The sequence below is a fragment of the Lentinus tigrinus genome (genome assembly GCF_003813185.1).
Source record: "Lentinus tigrinus ALCF2SS1-7 unplaced genomic scaffold L226scaffold_4, whole genome shotgun sequence".
Taxonomy (NCBI): Eukaryota; Fungi; Basidiomycota; class Agaricomycetes; order Polyporales; family Polyporaceae; genus Lentinus; species Lentinus tigrinus.
Window position 1 is genome coordinate 800385 of NW_027137913.1, and position 21254 is coordinate 821638.

General features: G+C 56.3%; 6 protein-coding genes and 1 non-coding gene across 7 annotated transcripts; 3 read left to right on the forward strand and 4 right to left on the reverse strand.

Annotated features, from left to right (window-relative positions):
* Positions 1-447: 447 nt before the first annotated feature.
* Positions 448-6991, reverse strand: L226DRAFT_530972 (multidrug resistance-associated ABC transporter). The gene is made up of 31 exons (XM_067679981.1): positions 6845-6991; positions 6613-6689; positions 6160-6546; positions 5931-6101; positions 5859-5872; positions 5769-5790; positions 5675-5709; positions 5492-5625; positions 5419-5440; positions 5320-5352; positions 5236-5265; positions 4953-5167; positions 4812-4878; positions 4693-4761; positions 4132-4626; positions 3980-4083; positions 3570-3918; positions 3073-3512; positions 2919-3013; positions 2790-2860; positions 2714-2730; positions 2488-2660; positions 2395-2438; positions 2137-2341; positions 2060-2074; positions 1778-2007; positions 1530-1726; positions 1341-1474; positions 1205-1284; positions 1033-1147; positions 448-964 (listed from the first exon to the last, which is right to left on the reverse strand). Exons 1-31 carry the CDS (start codon positions 6919-6921, stop codon positions 756-758), a joined length of 4326 nt encoding a protein of 1441 aa, XP_067539718.1. The 5' UTR covers positions 6922-6991; the 3' UTR covers positions 448-755.
* A 1835-nt stretch (positions 6992-8826) lies between these two features.
* L226DRAFT_242194 (kinase-like protein) lies at positions 8827-10416 on the forward strand. The gene is made up of 2 exons (XM_067673182.1): positions 8827-9602; positions 9658-10416. Exons 1-2 carry the CDS (start codon positions 9029-9031, stop codon positions 10224-10226), a joined length of 1143 nt encoding a protein of 380 aa, XP_067539719.1. The 5' UTR covers positions 8827-9028; the 3' UTR covers positions 10227-10416.
* A 395-nt stretch (positions 10417-10811) lies between these two features.
* L226DRAFT_530974 (DUF1348-domain-containing protein) lies at positions 10812-11996 on the forward strand. The gene is made up of 5 exons (XM_067679982.1): positions 10812-11232; positions 11292-11438; positions 11536-11604; positions 11661-11821; positions 11886-11996. Exons 1-4 carry the CDS (start codon positions 11116-11118, stop codon positions 11796-11798), a joined length of 471 nt encoding a protein of 156 aa, XP_067539720.1. The 5' UTR covers positions 10812-11115; the 3' UTR covers positions 11799-11821; positions 11886-11996.
* Positions 11997-12264: 268 nt separating this feature from the next.
* Positions 12265-14600, forward strand: L226DRAFT_530975 (uncharacterized protein). The gene is made up of 5 exons (XM_067679983.1): positions 12265-12469; positions 12528-12787; positions 12843-13143; positions 13246-13356; positions 13412-14600. Exons 1-5 carry the CDS (start codon positions 12440-12442, stop codon positions 14354-14356), a joined length of 1647 nt encoding a protein of 548 aa, XP_067539721.1. The 5' UTR covers positions 12265-12439; the 3' UTR covers positions 14357-14600.
* Positions 14601-16086: 1486 nt separating this feature from the next.
* On the reverse strand, positions 16087-16968 carry L226DRAFT_543290 (uncharacterized protein; the record flags this gene model as incomplete). The annotated part of the gene is made up of 3 exons (XM_067682191.1): positions 16087-16154; positions 16239-16639; positions 16706-16968. 3 exons carry the CDS (start codon positions 16966-16968, stop codon positions 16087-16089), a joined length of 732 nt encoding a protein of 243 aa, XP_067539722.1.
* A 318-nt stretch (positions 16969-17286) lies between these two features.
* On the reverse strand, positions 17287-17367 carry L226DRAFT_t46. Its single transcript has one exon. It is a non-coding gene; the product is annotated as a tRNA-Met (tRNA).
* Positions 17368-17767: 400 nt separating this feature from the next.
* L226DRAFT_567324 (uncharacterized protein) lies at positions 17768-19817 on the reverse strand (the record flags this gene model as incomplete). Its single annotated transcript, XM_067684014.1, has 7 exons — positions 17768-17814; positions 17892-18051; positions 18109-18395; positions 18452-18608; positions 18670-19210; positions 19284-19690; positions 19746-19817. 7 exons carry the CDS (start codon positions 19815-19817, stop codon positions 17768-17770), a joined length of 1671 nt encoding a protein of 556 aa, XP_067539723.1.
* Between the last annotated feature and the right edge of the window lie 1437 nt (positions 19818-21254).

Below are 21254 nucleotides of genomic sequence, written 5' to 3' on the forward strand. Positions count from 1 at the left end.
GGACATGCCAGTGATTGTGCTGACATGCATGACTGGTTCATTGATTCATTTCTGGTCATATGTATGGCGTGTCACTCGGAGTGCCTCACGACGAAGCATGACTTTACAGGACAGATGCGCACTGTCGCCGCCGAAGCCCGAGGTAACGAGCTGTAGTGCCGTAGCGAAGTTGTTCGGAGAGTCAATGCCGTTGCTAATATGCCGGATGTCACGGAATCCTCGACAGTCCAAGTCTGAGTAGTGAGTCGTGGGTCCCATGGCCAGGATCCAACGTCAACCACCATGTCCGCGGGATTCCCGGTGATCCGCATGTCAGCTTGTCAGAAAGCCTCTGGGGTACTATTAGTATGAGCAGCGAGAGCACTGCATGTGTGCTTCGCCGCTGCACGAGCAGTAGCGTGTTGTTCATTGCTCGAGCTTGATCTGTGTCCTGTCCGGCCAGAGAGCGGCAGGATCACACGCGAAGCACGCGCGGTTCATGATAGAGCTTTACAGGTCCGAGGGCTGATTCTCTTGGGGGGTGGCCTTAACGCGGGCCCGGGGCCCGGGGGAAGGTAGCATGCCAGTGCATGCCGTGATACGACCGTCGAGAAATATCCCTCTAAGTATATCCTCAACCCTAATCATCCAGTATTCGTACGTCAGTAGAGTATAGTAGATCCGTCCGTCCATATGTTCGTCGTGAAATATATCGTGCAACAGGCTTCCGAGTGTGTGTCCGACCGTCTAGTAGGCTGAACCCCACCCACGACGCGCTATGCCGCTGCAACCGACGCAGAGCTCGAGGCGGGGACGGAGCCCTGCCCGTGGGCGCTGGCGCGGATCTTGACGATGTCGTGCCGCGAGAGGTTCGCCTCGTTGCAGAGCGAGCGGAAGATGGAGTCTTCTTTGTCGAAGAGCGCGAGCGGGGCGTCGAACTCGGCGACCCGGCCCGCGTCCATGACGAGGATGCGGTCGTAGTATACTGCAAGGGTAGAGCGAATAGCGGATATCAGCGTGTTGCAGTAGGATGCGGCGTGCACGGGAACGCACCAATGGTGTTTAGTCGGTGTGCGATGCAGAGGAGGGTTGATGATGAGAACTCGGCTTGGATGGTGCGCTGGACTTTTGCATCTGTCTCGACGTCGACGCTGCTGGTCGCCTCGTCCTGTAGGGCATACCGATCAGTATTGCTCGGCGTGTAGTTTGCAACAGGGAGACTTACGAGGACGATGATGCGACTGTTCTTCACCAGCGCCCGGCATAAAGCCAGGAGCTGTTTCTCGCCTGCGCTGTAGTTCGAGCCTATGCGACACATTAGTGACCCTGTGCACGCATGGGTAATGCTGTGTTTGACTTGCCTTCATCGCTGACGGTGGAGTCCAAGCTAAACTTGGCCTCAGTAGCGGGATCAACAGGGCCTTCCCTCGGAATCAGCCATGCGCGTTTCAGGGAATCGATGATTTGCGCGTCTGTCCTCGAGTGCTGCGGGTCACTGCGACAAGAGGGCATCAATAAGCCAGCAACGACCGAAGTGGCAGTCCACGTACAGGTTATCGCGCAATGTGCCCTGGAACAGGATGCTGTCTTGGGGAACAAGTGCTAATCGGCCACGAAGAACGTCCAGTCCGATATCAGCAATGTTCCTCCCATCAATCTCGATCTTCCCGTTCCGCAGGTTGACGATCCTGAAGAGGGCCTGGAGGAGGGAACTCTTGCCGGCACCCGTCCTCCCAACGATACCGACCTGTCGTGGACGTCAGCTGACAGAATCGTCTGAATCACGCAGATACCCTACCTTCTCCCCCGGCTTAACTTCGAAGCTGACGCCCTTGAGGACGGCAGGGAGACCGGGACGGTACGCCATCTCGACGCCCTTGAACTCGATTGCACCCGCGTCGGGCCATGAAGGGGGCGGGTCGTTCGGTGTGGTCGCCGCGCCTTCGCTAGGCAATTCGGTGTAGTACAAGACCCGCTCGACAGCATTGAAGTTCTGCTCGTTCTGGGCGTAGGTAGAGACCATCGTGGCTATATGAAACGTCAGCACTGTCAGGCGACGATGTCGTAACGAGGTACTTACAGAACATCTGCGTGACTTGAGGTAGGACGTTCGGGATGAGTAAATTCGTTCGCTGCCAATGTGCGGAGGGCACTTACTGCTCAGGGTGTACGACATCACCACACCGATTTTGCTCGGGTCCACGGTCTTCCTGAACCCGGCGGCGAATAGACCGATTCCGAGGATGAGGATGTTCCCGAGCATGTCAAGACGGACCCCGAGCCAACGCTGGATAGCAATCGTCATGTAGTATGCCCTATTCTCAAGATCGAGTCCTTCTTCCGACTTGATCACAAACCGATGCTGCGAGAACGATGTCAGACTGAACGCCCGCGGGGGTAGGTCGGGGTGCTCACCTGAGAACGGTATGCGCGAACAGTGCTGAGACCGGTGAGTGTCTCTGCCGGACGGTGAGATGATGTCCCAACAAGTCTTGATAACGAACTTACCCGAGTAAGAGGCATACAGGATAGACCGAAGCAACGAGTCCAGGCGCTTCATCTCCACCGAACTACGGCGGTAATATAACGCCGCCACATAGTAGAGGACGATCATGGGCGCGAAGATGATGCCGAGGTAGGGGAAGGTGTAGAACACTAGTCCCGCCGTCCCAATCACCGAGCTGGAGGCACACAGTGAGCGACGTTATCTCAGTCCTTGTCAGATGATACACACCTGCCAGTGAGAAGGAGCTGCAGACGAATGGAAGCCGTCAGGAAGCACGCATCGGGAGCAAAGGCAATCTACTCGCCTGCGTGGCAATCATCGCCAGCTCAGTGTCGATCGTATCCTGGTCTTTCGACAGGCGTGACATGATCCGACCTTGTAACCATGCGGATGAGCAACATGCTTCATGTCTGCTGTCGTCTCTCATGCTCACCTAACGGCGTTGTGTCGAAGAAGGAAATTGGCGAGCGCACGACCGCCGTGAACGCCGCCTTGTACATCCGCAAGCCCGCTGTCAAGCTCAGCTGACTGCACAATTCGACGCTCGGTCAGCATATGCAACGCATATCGTGAAGCAAGAGACGCACCTAACAGTGAAACTGAGCGCGAAAGAGAAGATGCCGCTGGCCACGCCGAGCGCAGCATACGTCCCCATATAGTCGCCCTGCGTGAAGCCACCGATACTCGACGACGTCCAGAAGCCGAGGAAAAGCGTGTTCGCAACTTGCGAGCCTTGAGCCAGCGCGACCCACAGCAACACGAGCGGGAACACCATAATGCCCCCAGCGAAGCGGAAATATTTGCTGTACACCGACCACGAGACGGCACCGGTGACTCGCTCCTCTTCTTGCATCAGGGCTTGTGTCTGTTGCGCGGGGACCGGGACGACGGCCTTGGAGTCCTGCAGCTTCGCTTTCGGCTTCGGCGCGTCGTCAATGGTGGTCCGTTCGAGCTCCTCTTCCTGCTTCTCGAGACTGCCGTACTCCTCCATGAGACGCGCGAACATCTGCCCGTTCTCCATGAGTTCCTGCAAACACCATAATTAATGACTGGCTCCGAATATGACCGCCTTGGAGGAACTCACGGTGTAGGTGCCCTGCTCGACGATTCTCCCCTCGTCCATGACATAGATGAAATCCGTCTTGTCCAGGACGTGCAATGCATGCGTGACCAACACGCGTGTCTTGTTCGCCAATGGCCCGTGCAGGAGACACCCGTCGATCAGCTTCTTGCCGACATGCGAGTCGACCGCGCTGAGCGAGTCGTCCATGAGCACAATGTCTGCGCCGGAGTACGCCGCGCGCGCGAGGGAAACGCGGGCCTTCTGGCCGCCGCTGAGGTTGATGCCCTTCTCGCCGATCTCGGTCTCTTCTCCGTTCGGAAGCATCTCGAGATCGGGCTCGAGGCAGCACGCTTTGACGATCTCGCGGAACCTGATAAGGGGCATGAGTTGTGCACTTTGGAGGGGGTGGCTAGTGGTAGGGAAGGACTCACTTCGTCTCGTCCTCCCGTTGCCCGAAGATGACGTTCTCACGGAGGGTCGCGTTCATAATCCAGGCAGACTGCGGGACGTATGCCGCAATGGACGAGAAGACGCACTGTAAGAGTTGTTAGGGTCAGTATATGCGCGAGGACGGATTACGCACGTCTCCCCGAGTCTTCCGCATCTCTCCGATCAGAGCCTGCAGCAACGAGCTCTTGCCAGAGCCTACTCGTCCGACGATAGCCACGAACGCGCCCTTGGGAACCTGTAGCTTGAGATCCTTGAGCTCGAACGGCTGCTCGCTCTTCTCTTTTTCCTTCACTTTCTCCTGGTCCTCAGGCGAAGCCGTCGTCGGGAGCACAGGCTCGCCCTTCTTCCCCTTGCTCTTGCGCTTCTCCTTCTTTGCCTTCGCCTTGTCGTCCTTTCCGCCCTTCCCATGCTTTCCGTGCGCGAATTTGGACGCAGTGTTGCCCTTGCGTACCTCCTCCCAAGTGAAGTCCCCATCGACATTGAGTGCAATGTCGCTAGAGGGGTCGATGGTGTATGGCATAGCGAGCTCTTCGGCGCGCAGGAAGGTGGAGATACGACGGAGAGCGACGAGGGCGTCTGTCGTGGCGGCGAGAACGAGGGGCAGGAAGATGAGCGGAATGCGGATGAGCTGCGCAATCCATGCTATCAGTGTACTGCTGGTAGTCTCGAAGTTCAAGTAAAGTGAGGCACATACGCTGAAGTATTGCACGGAACTGAAGATGATGGCGACGTCGAGCGGGTGACCAGTCAAGGCATACGTGATCTTGAAGCGGTAAGTCAGTGCTTGCATAGGATACGACGAAGAACACTTACGATGGAGAGAACCGTTCCGAGGACAGGGACAACAGTGACGAACCCAATCAGAGTCGACCGCGCGGCACTGAGAGCAACAGCATGTTAGTCCCTGCATTCCGTGGTAGTGGCTGTATCCCGAAATAAGGTAGAGATACTTACGCGAGTTTTCGGATCGTGCTAACTTCTCGCTCCCGGAAGAGTCCTACCTGGTATGCATAGAACACCTCCCAGGCGTAGTACTTGATAAGCCGGATGCCCGAGAGCACCTCGTTCGAGCCGCGTACACGCTGGTCGGTGAGGACGACACCCTTCTTGCGTTGCATCAACATGACGCGCGCAAGGAACACCTGAACTGGGAAGGCAAACACGAGGACCTGGAATATTGAGAGCAACACTCTCTCAGTATCGTTACGCGAGACGAGCCAGTCGCGTAGTAACGTACCGCCAATCCAACCAAAGCGGACACTCCGAGCTAAGGCAGACTTCAGTGACTGGTAGAGTATAGAGCGAACACGAATGTACGCACATTGCGGATGAGGAGTCCAATACCAAGCGCGATCTATGGGACACGAGTGTTCAATAACATCACGCATATACAAGTGCGCAGATGTCAACCGCTACGAACCTGAATCGGTGCGACCCACAGGCTTCACTTGGCTCAGTATGCGCCTGACCTATGCATGAACGGATGCACTCACTTATGAATGGCGGAGCTGCTCCGGTCCAGCCTCGCGGAGTCAGTCGAAATCATTGTCGTAATCTGTCCCACGCTGTGCTTAATACGTGCCCGTCCGCTCAGTCGCAGGGACTTCCGGAAGATAGCTCCGATAATCTGCAAGTACGTCAGCGTGGATTGCATAAGATGGCAGGAGCTGACTGACACTGGTCCGGACGCATAGACCATTCGTCATCGCGACTGTGCACCGTGTAAGCATCCGAGAATCCGAGCACCGGCAGCGAGTAATGGACACTCACGCATCTGGTAGTGGTTCGCCATCTGGTATATGCACGAGGGAATGGATCAGTTCGCCACGCTGGCACATATGCAGCTGACCAGGTACGTACCAGACTAGAAGACTCTGCATGCCATATTTATTGATTATCATTCTTCATTGATGCATATGTAAATGCGCTCACCTTGCATGACGAAGATAGCAAAAGCAAGGCCGACACCATAGCCGACACCCTGCGGCTTCGCGAGCCCCAGCGCGGCACGCTCCTCCTCAGTAGCGCGGTAGTACACGAACGAGGATGTCAACCAAGACAGAAGTACCTGGCTGACCAGAGGGGTAGTCGTATTGAGGGTATCTACCGAAAGTGCCCGGTCAGCGGTGAGCATACGAGTGCAATCGCAGCCATGACGTACCAGAGAAGAGCTTCAGCACGCCGGCAGTCCAGAACTGGAGCCAATACACGCGGTGCAGCGCTTTCAAAAGAGACGGGTCCTTGGGCTTCTTCGTCGCGGCGTTAGCGTTACTGCGCTCAGGTGATGGCTTCGAATGTGAGTCATTTCCCGCCTTCTCGTCTCCTGACTCGTCGATGATAGTCTGGTCCTCAATATCTGGCGACTTGGAGTCGGACCTGGTCGTGTGTCGCGACACCTTTCCGTTGGTGTTAGTCTGCTTCAGGGGGGCATCGCCTGTTTCAAAGAGGAAGGCTGGACGTTCCTCAGGTGGACACTGGTCGTAAAAGCTCTGTTCTACACGCTCAGTCATGCTCCCAGTAAGCCGATAGTCGGGTAATGACCAGAAGTCTGTGATGAGAGAACGTCAGAAGTCATGTTAGTGCGACGGTCCACGACAAGAGGTCTGCGACGTACCTTCGGCCTGTAAGGGCCTGGAGAAACCGACCGACAGAATAGGGTCTAGCCATGAGAAAAGGAGCCTGGATAGTGGACTGCGATGCAGAACATCAGCATTGAAAAGGAACGAGGTATACCACAAGATGAACGGAGGACGCCGGCAGCACAGATGTCGAGGGGTTAACACAGAATGACGAACGACGAGCCCAAGACGCCAAGAAGCCGTCCGATCAATGGACTATCTACTCACGAAACCTTGGTTTCAGGAACCACCTTGCCCTGCCCGAACGCGGGGGGTGCAGGCTTTGGGTTGAACGGGTTCCACATCGAGGACGGCCCAGCGACACGAGCCCTGGTGATTCAAGGGAGCGGGAGAGGAGGTCGAGCGCATGGTCAGGGCGTCCCGCGGTGTTATAAAGAGCGACAAAGATACGCAGCATGCAGAGTGGTGACGCGGCACGGAACACGCGACGGTGGCAGAGGATCCTCCCTGGCCGAAGACGCCCCACACGCTCCCGCTCGAAATTCAAGATGTGCGTGCATCCGCCGCTTGTGGGGGTGTTAACCGCATCCCAGCGTCGTACTATTTCTCTCTGACCCAATCAGACTCTCTGGATTGGAGACCGAGGCCATCAACGGGAGGTTTTGTTGGCGGTAACAAGGTGGGAATACCGGAGGATACGTGGGTGCCTGGCAGCGCGCCGGCAGTGACTCAGCCAAATGACGCTCATAGTTCGGGATCCTCACCGAGAAGATACACCAGCGTGCAAGCTAGTTCGAAGTCCAGGCAGCCTCCACTGTAGGTCTACCGGACGGTATGGATGGCCGGATCACAGTAATAGTGGTGAGGAACATGCAGTACCAATTGCAGGAACTTGGTTCTCCATGGGCCCAGACTCAGCGCGTGGCGGATCATCGATTAGGCTCCGCGATCAACGATCCAAAACGGAAACGATACTGAACGCCATGTTTCGATAGTGGCCGAGTTGTGAGCTAGAGGAGGCTCAGTCCTACCATCTGCGTACGATGAGTTACACAACGCCCGTACTATGGGTCAAAATTGACACTGACTCTTTTCCCCGAGTGGGAGCGTCCGGATGCCCGGGCCCCAGTCAATGGTGGCATCTGCGTAGTAAGCATACAGATTTCTGGCGTCTTGGTGCCCTCTAACTACCCCAATAACTTTATGTACACGTATAACCCCAAAGGAAGTGAATGGCCGTACCGGTCTATGCAGAGCGTGTGAGAGAAGGTAGTAACAGGATGCGTCCCTTATAGGCATCGATGGAACACTCGTGCGTGCTTCGGAGTTGAGGTGGAGCTTGAGAGGGAATCATGCGGACAGTTAATCAGTAGAGTCCCTGATGTATACAGAGTGTCGTCGTCACTGCAAAGAACGTATCCTTTCCGCACGCGAGAAATGATAGATAATTCAGAGGAAAGAATGAAACTTCCAGATACTTCGCTAAACCATATGTTTGAACCTTCTCAGCCTAAGAAAATATTCTTGCAACCTTTTCTTAGTCTAGAGAGGCGTAGTCACCCGAGATTCAGCAGCCTTTCGGCGGATGATAGTGCTTAACATTTCACTTACCATTTCATGATCATTTCCTGAATAGGCAAACGATGACGGGTTTCCTGTGCGTAGTCCTCAGCAGTGCCCCGCGCCTGCTGACTAAGCAGCTCAGCCGGCCCGTCCTCGGAGCGAGTCTCAGCTGTCTTCCATCCTCCGCTTGTCCCCTTCGGATCGGATTCGTAGCTCGTGGACGAACCAGTTCAGAAGGGAGCTAGTCCCAAGTGAAATAGCTTGTACCACCCCAGCCCAGATCGATATGCATGCTTAGCCCCACCCAAGAAAGAGGAGCCAAATCAGTCTCGACTGCAATCGTACTCGCACTTCCAGTTGATTGTGGCCTGTTTATCACCGCTTGACTTCCCCAAAATATCGTTCTAACTGACATCGTGAGTCCATTCCAAGAACTGTATGTCCTTCCCTCCTCCAGCGCGAACGCTCATCCAATCCGCTGCGGCATTTGCTTTCTGCATTCAGGATCGATACTCAGTATCTTGATTCAATCCGACGGGACACAGATCGGGTCAAGGCTGTCTACTCGCCAGTTGCAATCGAGCCTTGGTATGCAATGCGTGGCGGACTAGATCATAACTCCGCCCCTCGGAAACGCATTCGGAGCGCAATAGTAGGTATCCGTCCGCGGGTAACCTACAGTGTGCTCTGCCGTTCAGGGGACACATCCGAGGCCGACGACGATGCAATATGAGACGACTGGCCACGAAACGCATATAAGGATGTTGCCTCTCTGCTCAAGTCCCTCATCCTTCCCATTCCCACCCTTCTTCCGTTCCTGGTGAACGCATTACGAGCGCTGCGCACTTCTTGACATCACTTTCGTAACCACACGCTTCTTTTCTTGCGATGTCTACCGCTGCTGCTTCGCTCCCCGACTTCATGGGCTGCACCATCGGCGAGTACTACGAACTTGACGAAGTTCTCGGCTCTGGTAGCTTCGGCGTCGTCTACAAGGCGATCGACAACCGCCAGTCTCCCGACTCGCCCACTCGCGAATGTGCCGTGAAGATCATCGGAAAGGCTGGTCGCGCTCCCAAGGAGCTCGGTGCCATCCGCCGCGAGATTGCCCTCCACTGCATCGTCAGCGGCCATTCGAACATCCTCACCATCCACGACTCGTTCGACGACGAGGAGTACTTCTACATCATCCTCGACTACTGCCCTGGTGGCAATCTCTTCTACCACATCACCGGGGACGTCTACATGGACAACGACGAGCTCCTGAGGGGCGCGTTCGTCTCCCTCATTGACGCGGTCCAGTACTGCCACGAGCACAAGATTGCTCACCGCGACCTGAAGCCTGAGAACGTCCTTGCCAGCGAGGACGGTTCGGAGGTATTCCTCGCCGACTTCGGTCTCGCTACCACTAAGCGGATGATCGACGAGCACGGAAGCGGTACTGCCATCTACATGGCGCCTGGTAAGTCCTCGTCTTCCCAATTTTACAGCGAGCCCTGTTAATCATACTACCACAGAGTGTCACGGCAATCTCTATGACTACCCGCCATACGACACTCGCGCAGCGGACATCTGGGCCCTCGGTGTCATCCTCGTCAACATGATCACCGGGCGCAACCCATGGGAGAAGGCCTCGATGAGGGACGAGGACTTCGCCCAGTTCATCGACGACGCTGACTACTTCTACGACACCTTCCCTATCTCCAAGGGAGCGTGCGACATCCTCCTCGACATCTTCACCATGAATCCCCTCCAGCGCATCTCCCTGCGCAGCCTCCGTGAGGCCGTCATGAGTACGGAGACCTTCTTCCGCTCCCAGGAGGAGATGGACTCCCCCATCGAGTCCCCCATCGAGATCGAGAAGTCTGGCAAGTCATCCATTGACGTGCCAGACGTGCTTCCTGGCCTCTCTACTCCCAACTCGCGCTGGAGCAACGATGACGACGACGAGAGCCCGCTCGTGACCCCGGAGGGCACGACCTTCAGCAAGCCCTTGGGCACGGAGAAACTGGATTGGAAAATTGGGTCTACAGCGCGGCTGTTGCAGGCCCGTCATCATCTTGAGGAGCAGTTCGGCTTTGCTTGATCACTGTATGCCCTCACCCTCACCATACTTCTCGACTGGCATGCTGCCGGCGCAGTGATCGTGCATCGTACTACCCTACCTATCGCATAGTCGCATATCGTTATTGCTATCTTTATCCACGCATCTAGTGGCTGTATCTCTGTCACAATAGACACTCCTCCGGAAGGAACCGAATGAAATCACACTCGGCTTGAAGCTTGAAGTTCGGGAGCTTCTATATCTCCTACAACATTGAATTTAGTTGTAGAGTGTAAGGAGGGCCGCAACAACTGGCTGCGGTCTTTGGTGAGGAAGTGTGCTACTGTCTCTGCCCACCAATGTCCTAGTAATTTAACCGGCTGCAACGGAATTGCGGATCGGAGGCCTTCGGAAGTATATACTAGCTTAGAAGGCACGGTCGTGGACGATTCATCCGGCCTACAGCTGAGATCAATGAAGTCCTTGATGATATAGTAGTGCTGTACCAATTCTAGATGGGATGCGCTGCAATTTTCAAGCATGAGCTTGCGACTACAAACACCGTGTCGTGTCCGGAGAGAGGGTTGGTGAAGTCCCTGGCCTGTGGGCGCCTACTATCTTGAGCTCTTTCCGTCATGATGATGCTCGCCGACACGCTTCCCTCAGCGGTCCGGTTTTCACAGCGAGTTTTGCTAATCATTGTTAAGCTTGCGCCATCGTTCAACCATCCATGCTCCATTTATCCTGGTCAAGGTGTCAGATGATTGCGATGGAAGTGTCTCACGCGCGCTCCTATGCGGCATTTTCGAATACACCCAGTTCTCTACTGCCTCTCGCATGGTATAAGTACCTGGTTTGCTTTGCCTCCTGACCCCATAGCGCCTGGTATTCCACATATCAGACCAATCAGCATACCACAAGAGTGCTCAAGATGTCGAACCCTCCCATTGTACCCCCCTTCACGGCCGAGACGGCCTGCAAGAAGGTTAAGATCGCGCAAGACCTCTGGAACACCAAGACTCCAGAGAAGGTTGCGCTCGCATATACGGTGCGTCATGGTCATAGTCTCAAATGATGCGCGTACTGAATTGAGCATTGCGCTGACAGGAGGACACAGTCTGGCGCAACCGCGACTGCTTCATGAAGGGCCGCGAGGAGGTCATCGAGTTCCTGCGCAAGAAGTGGGAGAAGGAGAATGGATACAGGCTGCGTAAGGAGTTGTTTGCGTTTATGGAGAACAAGATCGCTGTGCAGGTGCGTATAAATCTTCGCGCATGCGCATTGCGTACCTGTCTCTACCTCCGCTTCACCCAGCTCTGAGTAGCATGTACTGACCTGAGCTTCGACGCAGTTCTTCTATGAATGGTACGAAGTCAAGCCCGACGGTGCGAAGCAATGGTACAGATGCTACGGTCTCGAGGTACGCCGGCAGCCTACACCATACGCTTCGCGGTTGGCCCATGTCGTTCTCTACAGGACTGGACATACGCGGAGGACGGCCGCATGAAGAAGCGGCAGATGAGCGGGAACGATGTCCCCATCACGGAAGAGGAGCGCTGGTTCAAGGATGGCGTGGACGTGAACTCGTTCCCCATTTCTGACAAGCACCTGTAATATGCGCCTGTGTATCGATTACGGTACGTGTCATCTTCAATGCACGCGCCGGTCACGATGTTGAATGTTTGCATCCTACTCGCACAGATCAGATGTGTCCTAAGAAGAATTGTACCATATATTTGGTCCTGTAAGCTATGAAAGAGCAATTATGAGGGGACCGCTTCATGCATGTGTCACTTGGGCATGTCATCCGTACTCCCATGAGATCGGTGAGGTACTCCCACTGTCACCGCCTCTCGTATTGGGTTCTCAAGCACACCTGAGCAATTTAACGGAGTCTGAACATACCTGCTACTTGGAAGGTTGTTAGCTTAACAATGGGTGCCGGAGAGGATGCCGGCGGCACGAATAGACACAGGCGCCGCGGGGCGGGCGGGGGGTTTCCATAAGCAGTAAGCGCAGTGAATTTGGGCGGACTTTGAATGGATTGCCATGTCTGGGCCGCTGTCTGCGCTGTCCCCGCCGTCTTCGCCTCTGTCCTCGACCACGATGGCTGCTCGCTGCTGAACTGCCCAATGTGACCGCCCCCCGCGTCCTTCAGCGCATGTCTTTCTACTCGACACCTTCTTGCTTCTTCCCACTTTCCCGCTTAGTGGCCACGTCTGCGTTCTCTAGCGTCTCCCTCCCCCACCTCGGCTATGACTGACAGCTCGGAAAGCACAGCTCTCGTATGTACCACATCCACCTACCGGTGTGTCACAGTCCTTGCTGACATGCTTGCACAAGATGAGCAACGGGGAACAGGGTCTCTTCTCCCTTGTTGAAGCCGCGACGATTGCTCGGCCCATTGCTAATGCGCGCCAGTCATCTGTCGAGAGCACCTTGTCCCCCGGCAGCTACAATGGCCCGAGCAGCCTCGGCGCGGGCGGGCACAGTGTCGGGAGTAGCACCAAGGTTCACGCTGCGATGAAGCACCGTCGCCTCTCGTCTACCGGCCAGACCAGGAGGAGGATGAGTGATGCACGGGAGGCGACGAGCCGACCTTCGTGCGTTCTTTCTATTCCGTGACACTCTCCCCGAATCAATCTTTTCCCCACGCAGGCCAGCATTGCTGCAGTCCGCCTCCGCGACGCTGTCTTCTTTGGCAACTCTGTCGCTATCCGGGTCCCCGCCTCCGCAGTCGATCCCCCAGACCGCAACGTCGTTCACTTCCGCTTCGGGTATGATAACCTCTGGATCCTCCACCACGGTACCGAAGATAGAGACGAGGGATGATGATGTCGTGCCCGGCGAAGCTTCCGCGGCTCCTCCGGTGAAGACGGAGATTAGCGGCGGTGGCATAAGCGTGACTAAGACGGGCAAGAAGAGAGGCACGATATTCAAGTGTGAGAGCTGCTCGAAGGTACGTAGGTTTCATTTCAACATTGCACCCGCACACATATGTCGATGTATCTTGGAGCAAGCTGCGGACGGAGAGCAAGGTAAACTAACACTTGACCCTCAGGTCTACCGTCATCCCTCTTGCCTCATCAAGCACCGCTGGGAGCATTCTCCGCACTGGCGCGAAGCTTCCAAGTTCCTGCTAAGCAAGCACCAGCAGGTTCAGTTGCTTGAGGTGAGCATATCCGCTCCTGCCACACTCCCCAGATATCTCATGTAATGTTCCCTAGGCTGCCGCCATCCTCTCTCATCTAGCGCCCTCTGCAGCTGGCGGGACATCGCTTCCCGAGGATCGATCTCTATGGCCTTCCTTCCTCTCTGGCGGTCTGCTTCCTCCCCCGGATCAGGCGAACCTCAGCCACGATGCGAAACCCTCGTCCAAGGCCCGCGGTTCCTCGGTCGCTTCTGTCGACCAGCCAATCGCATATCCCACCTCGAGCTCGGTTCCGGCCCCGTCCCTTCTCTCATCCAGCGTCAGCAACTCTTCAGCTTCTCGCGGCTCTGGTACCCCCACAAGCATCGGGCGCCCGCCCTCGGCCGGCCCTCGTATGCACAATTACGCGATCCCTTCCTCCGGCGGTATCACCCAAGTCCGCCCTGGCGTTGTGGGCGTGCCGACGAACACTGTGTCTTCGTCGGACATCCGTGCGACCTCCCTCCACCGCAGTAGCAGCAGCTCAAGCAACCCCCAGGTTGGTTCTCCTGCGGGCCACCAGCGATCCGCACCTGTGCCTGTGCCAGTGACAAGCCGCGATGCCTACCGGGAACGCGCGGACGGAGGCGCATACAGCTTCGTTAGCGGGGCGTCGGTGTCTGATGCATGGAGTTCCCCCGTTTCCGTCGGATTCGCCCAGTCCTCCTTCCGTTCGTCCGTCACGTCTGTCTCGTTCTCTGCCTCGGCGGCGGATCGCTCGTTCTCCGAAGGGGCGGGCGGCTGGAGTTTGCCGCACTCTTCTTTGCGCTCTAGCTCGCTCTCCCGCAGCAGGAGCGGGAGTGTCGAGATGGAGGACGCGGAACGTGTGCGCGATGGTGATGACTATGTCGACGTCGAGAGCGTCGAACATGGTGGTCGCTTCGGCTTCACCTCGCGTGCGTGGAAGAGCCATGTCGGGACCGGGAACGGCAAGATCGAGGAGGAGGAGTGGGACGGCATGGAGATGGAGATGGAGATGTGACCTCTCGCGCGACTGACGGGGCTTGGGGAGGGCCTTGCAAGAAGACCTCGCTGCGCTCCCGGCTGCGTGGGGCAGGATGCGCAACAGAAGTTCGCGGACTGTGTTCATGTGACGGGTGGTTTTTCTTTGTCTTCTTCTTGTGTATGTTACGGTCGGAGGTGGGTGTTGGAGTTTTGGAGTTCTGGAGGTTGGATGACGGAGGATTCAGAATCGTACGCCGCAATCTAGTTTCTCGTATACGAGCCGCATATAACCATTTGCGTTCACCATGTGTCTCTTTCCCTTATGTACATGTACATGATTATTCGTGGTCGTTGTCTCTGTTGTGCAACTAGTACGTGTACGTGTACTCTTGTACTATGGTATGGTTATTCTCGTCGTGCATTATATATTGGACTGTCTCATACCACAAGTGACTGAGTTTTTGCGTAAACGATCCGACGCGGGCTGTTGTCGACTATGTATTTCCTTCCCGTCCGCTGGCGTGATGACACCATACCGACGTGTCTCCCTGTCCCCCCGTGAGTTGGTCTGGTGTCCGTTGATCCCGTAGAGGGTGAGGCAGAGACGGCTATATGCAGTAGAACGCTGCACTGGAATATCGTGCCGTGAAGACGTCAGACCATCCATTGTCTAATATTCTCGTGGTAGTTTTGGGGTAGTCTCGGGGACCTGCCTCGTACGGATGCAATGGCTCAAGGTAGGAACAAGACTCACCCGGAACAGCCGATCCACCCCGATCTCAGGTCAGCACGCCTGGGTAGAAAATATCGAAGCTGGTCTCGGTGTGACCGGCGAGGTAGAGTTCTATTGGCGACGGGGGTACGAGTCATAGTCGAGACAGCGTGTTGGAGTCCTCGGCCGAGGCGTACGAGCGGGCTGAACCCGACGGATTTCCGCGAACGCGACTTCTCGTAGCCTGCAACCTCGGCAGCTGTTACGAACCAGCCTGGGCGTCAGACCTATGGTTAGTCAGGATCGTCTGAATGCCCATCCTTCCAAAAGGCTGACGGAGGAGGACCACAGACCGAGCAGAGTGTTACCAATGGCTGACACTAGCACGCTTCTTCGTGAAGTCAGCAGGCGGCTTTTCGAGCAAAGTGGTCGCGTCTGCCGATCTTGGTGGTGCATTGGCCGAGTGGAACCATGTCTACTTCTCCCGATCGCGCTAGAAGCCGCCTGTGCACAGCAGTGTTCGAGTCAGTAGACCGTACCGGGAGTTATGAAATAGCATACCAAAAGTGCGGGCCCACCGGCGTATGTCGGGAGACACCTCTACGAGTCAACACACAACCAGGGAAACTCTAGCCCCGGATAGCCATGACGACATGCGAAACCACGCGAGAGTACAGACGCGCTGGGCGATAGACTGGGAACGAGATGCAGGACGCCGACGCCCAGAATCAATGCGTTGGATGCCGGGATGATCGTACGTAGAACACCTGCTAACGAACTGCATGATAGAGAGTACGCACTTGGTCGCAACAGGAGAGCACCCATAGACCGCGGGCTCGGAAATGATTTGCGTTTCGCCGCGTGACGATGGATCTCTTCGGCGAACATTTGCTGTGCATGTTCGGGGATTCTGATGGCTGACGGCGAACGACGGAGTCCAGAGACAGAAGCGATGATGATTAGGGTAGGTGTTGTACAATGAAAGCAGCAGCAACGGAAGATGGAAGAGAAGGCAACAGGGTATCGTAATGATCTGGAGGGAGATCAAGCCATTGTCATGTCTTGAACACTATGATCAGAATCAGGAGGATGAGGATGAGCAGTGCGATCATGACCGTCGAACCTGAGACCCGCACACCAATCCATACGTTGTCAGCCCCACAACACAGCGCCCGGTATTTACGAAACATGACAGAAGAGGACGTACCGTTCTCCTTTGCGCCCCGGGCCACCCTATCCAATCTCCGCCGCGCTTGGGTTAGCCTGCTATCCGTCCGGTCCAAATCGGTATCCAGTCCCTCCAACAACCCGGTATGCACATCGAGCTCGTCGTTGATCTGCAGCGAGATGTCCCGCTGTCGTGTGATTGAACGCGAGAGCTCGTCGAGGTGCACGTCTTGGTGGTCTATAATCTGCCGCTGCTGCAACATCATCTCTTCCGACGAGTATCCAGCCTCCGGGTCGTCCGTATATGGTGCATAGTTGTGGTCCGCAGAAGAAGTGGGAGGCGGGGGTGCGGGTGAGGGAGCCGCTGGGGGACTTGTGATAGACTGCGACGACGACGATGCGTCTGCATTCATTGTAGCAGGAGGTTGTGGCTCCTCACACCTACAATTACACTCGTGATTGGTATCTCTACTACTTCTCGCACGTGTAGCCCACGAGGAAACGCACCTCTGCACGCCCATGGCATCCGCCTCCGAGCCAAGCATGCCTCGCATCCGCTCATGCTGAGTGCGCAGCAGCCTCGTTGCCTCCGAAACACCCGCCTGCTCCTCCAAGTCGAGAATGCCCGTGCGCAGCTGCTGAAGATTCTTGACAATCTGCGGCGTATGTAGTGATGTTGCGTTCGGAAGTGTTTGAATACGCTGGCGCTCGAGGAGAAGCGACAGCGTTTGGGTCGATAGCGAGGTGAGTCTTGCCAATGATGCTGCCATGTTCGATCAACGAGACAAGACAGGAGAAGATGACAGAGGCGAAAACGTGAGCAAGTCGTAGCAAGAACAAGTCCGTGGCTGAAAGCCTCGACCTCAAACCGTGGCCTCAGGCACTCCAGCCACATGGCGTGCAACCTGTGCTGCATCAGATATCTATCCCCTTTTGGCAAGCGTTGTAGTTGGACGGACACCGCGGGCATATCGGCTGCCTGAAGCACATCAGGACAAACGCATCGAATAGTGATACACCCAGCATGTTCAAGTGGAACAGGCGGGCTCTCTCACTCGAGAGTATATAATTTAAAAAATGAAGCGATATAGCAACTCCTAGTTTCGATCTAGGGACTTCAGGGTGTCAAGCGGTATGAGCCCTGCACGCTTCCACTGCGTCAAGTTGCTGTGCTCCTCTGCTCCATGGAGAACATGACAGATACAAATAGCCCAAAGCGGTCCCTTGACATCACCAACACGACGAAGAAACCAAAACATAGAATAATTCAGGGCAAGGGTACATCGGAGAGACAGGGGTATGGAGTACACGGGGATATACTCGATACACGGTGGCGATACATCTATACGACGGAAATGTCTGATCAATAAGAGCGCTACATAGGATTTGTAAACACTCAAAGTGATGCACAGATTATCTAGGAACAAGACAGTAGCATAGCAATGCGCGGGATCATCGGGAATACGAGGCTACGAGAAACCGGGTGACGCACAACTGCGGTCAAATTCGGACGCCACGGCAACAGCGAGCGAAGTTGAAGGCCAGCCACGGGGCGGGGATGTCGGCTGCTCAAGCCAACATGGCGCGGGCTTGCTGGATCTCGGCAAGGTGTTGGCCTAGTGGTGGTGAGACAAGTGGCGTCAATATCCGCGTTACACGGTGGGTTAAGTCACTGGGGCAAGGAGGAACTCACCCATGAGCGGACTGTTCGCGGACAAAGTCGTCATCGTGGCTGTAATCTTGTCAAGGCTTGATGTGATGTTTGCGACTTCCTCCTGCCTGACCGGAGTCGCGCTCTGGAGGACACGACGGAGTTCGCCCACCAAGACTTTGCAGATCGTCGACCACAGGACCTGGAACAAGCATTTCAGTCAAGTGGTGATGTGCAAAAATGCGAGACGGAAGCTTACAGCAAGGATGGGGTCCAGATGGAGGCCCTGGCTGACGTTCACGACGTCGAGTGCGCGGCCAGCCGCGACGGCGACGCAGACTGTTTTCTGCCAGGACATCGGCTGGTGCGACGAGAATGTAGAGTGCAGCTGGATGGCGGCGGTGCAGGTAATGGTCCTCGCGACAAGCACCTCACGCATGTCTTCTGGGCTCCGGTTGCGAATACCGGCGAGCTGGCGGTGATACCGTTCGATGAGAGTGTCTAGGGCACCGAATCGGGCAAGGAACTCGTTCCGGTTGGGCATGTCTACCCAAGCAGACGTGAGTCTCAGTGACCGGAGGGCAAAAACCAGGGGTACGTACCGACGCGGTACTGTTGAGCAATATATATGGCGCGGTCATGCAACCCGCACGACTTCACCCGGATCGCAAGCGGCGAGAAGTCTTCGTTCGAGTCGTCGACAGCGCCCCGGAGGAAGTCCTCTACCGAGTAATTGCCGCTATGGGGCACGACCATGCCCTGTTCGAACACTCAGCATGTTTGCCGGTCAAAATGTAAGTCTCCAAGCGGTGACACTGACCTGCTCATAGGCCCCGGTGGCAAGCGGCCAGGGGGTCGTGATCTGAATGTTGGTCCGCCCGCTCTGACAGACCGAGGGGGTGTTCATGGCTGCGGCCCACATCTTGTCTTGAGCCATCACAGTCCAGAACGCCTGGATACGCTCCCCTGCTCCGATCGGGTCCCCGCCCATTGTCCCGACGTCGATGAGGTGATATCGACTACCGGTGACCAGTGCGACCGCTGCGAGGGTATGATACCTACCCTCCAAGAGACGGCCGGTGGTGAAGAAGTAATTCGCCAGCAGGACTTCGGCTTGGATCATATGGAGGACGGCCGTGGCCTGTGCCATCATCGTTGCACTCGAGGCGGCCTGCGTCGCTCGGTTCGCAAAATACGACTCCCGGGCTCGAAGGCCGGTCGAATTGGACAGTTTGCTGCCCCACAGGTACACCGCGTTCATGAGTGCATCGTTCTCCTGATGAGGCGCTCCGCCTCGGCGGAATCGTGTGGGGTTGAGGAAAAAACCCAGCTGCGATGCGTTCGCCATGAAGATTTGAATCCTGATTCACATCGCATGTCGAGTCAGAACAGGTCATGGTTTTCGAGCAGTCAGCACGGAGCTTGTACACTCACAGCATCTGTACTTCTTGAGGTGTAGGTTCCGGGACGTGGGCTGTGTGGGCGACGTTCCGTAAGCGCGTGAACCACCGCTGGATACGGGGAGGTCTGTGGGTCTCACCAACGGGCGGGCCCATGCTCGCGGGGTAGAGTGGGATACCTGATGGACCAGCCATGGCGGGCATGAGGAGGCGGGATGGGCCTGCGGCCGATGTGCTCGCTTGTCTGCGCGGGTCGTGGAGTTGTACCGAGGGTGCGGTTTCACCAGGGTTTTCGAGCTCCTTGATGCGGGCCTCGAGCAGGGCGATGTTCTCTTCGAGGAGACGCGACCTGGTCACCTCAGCACCTGTGGCGTATTCGCAGTCGTCGGGTCGGTTGTTTGCAATGCATCGGCCGCACGCAGGCTTGTTGCCGTCACATTTCTGTCGAGTTCGTCAGTGAGAGGTCGGGGGTCGATGACGAGCAGGTTGCGCATACCGCTTTGAGCTTGCGGCAGGGCAGACATGCTGCGCCCCGACTAAGAGGCCGACTAGAGGATGCGGTGGACATGTTAGCTGTGTATGTGCTGGTGTGTCTGTATGTGGTACGCACCGAGTTTGGACGAGGCTGGCTTATATAGGATGGTCGAGAGGATGGTGCGTTGAGGAGATGAATCATCAGTTCGCAGCGCCCTGCGGATGGAGGGCTGGATGGATGCCGGGATTGTTTCTGAAACGCGACCTGACTCGTGGTGGCCCAAAAGCGTCTAATGGTTCGGGGAGTCGAGGATGAGCGACCGTACGGAGAGGATACGCGCTGGAAAACGCGTTACCATATTGGGGGGTTGGTAGGATGGAGTGGACGAGCATATGGCGGAGGTCAGCGAGGGCTTAGTCACGGCGGGAGATGGCGTTGTGCGATCGGTAATGCGATTCTGCGTTACGCAATGCAGCGGGGAACCTACCCAGAAAGGCTAGTCGGGGCCGATGCTGGCTGGCGGCGCATGCAAAGAAATACAAGGGCGAGGGGGAGCACATCTCAGTGGGAGTCTCAGTAAGGCTGACAGGCACGAGTGACTGTCAGATCGGCGTGCATCGCCCTCACCGCGCTGGCGCCTGACAAACGCTCGCGTATTCCTAGCCCATCGCGGTACACAAACTCTCGCGACGTAGCCTCGATGCGCTCGACCGCGGCGTCATCGTTCCCGCCATGCAGCGGACTCGGAGGACGCGTACGCGTACGCAATGAGTGTCTGCTGATTACCCCGGACCGCGGGGACAGCAGCACGCATCGCCACTGGGCACTAAATCCGCCCTGTGCGCAGAGAGCGCAGTCCCCGACGTGGCTCGGATGGCCTTGGCGGCTCCCCGCAGCTCGAAAGCCTCTTCGCAATCGTGTAAGGGAGCAGCTGGATCATGTGTGCTCGCAAGGATTGGTGGGTCCTGCCGCCCATCCAGGTCCTCACCGGCACCGCAACTTTCCGAGTTACCGAAGTCCGTATGGCGCGGACTCCAAAACCCAACCATAACCATGTCCATCGAGATAGACATCCTCCTCAATTCCGATGTCGACTTCGCCCGGTCTGACTCATATTTCACTTGCAGAAACCCGAGCGTGACCTGCTTAGGCATTCGCTAAGCCGCAATCTCCATGAAGCCAATCGTCCATGGGCTATGCTCGATACGTCATGGCGACACCGCAAACAGCTGTTCTCTCGAAGACAGGAGTCACCGCCAGAAACCTTCGTCCCGAAGCTGGCATCTTGTTCCTAGTCACCCCCCAGCAGCGCTGGTTGTACATTTGCAACAGGACCCGGCCTTGCAATGGCGCTGATTGCACCTTCCCCGGACCCAGGACGGAGCGTGCCTTGTGTCGGTGAAACGAAATGTGGCCATTCTTACCTTTGCGCCCGCAGCCAGACACTTGCCCATCAAGGGGAAGTCTCGCGGTATACAGCTTCGACCGTTTGACGCGTTCGATACACGCCACCGTGCAAAATTCATGATC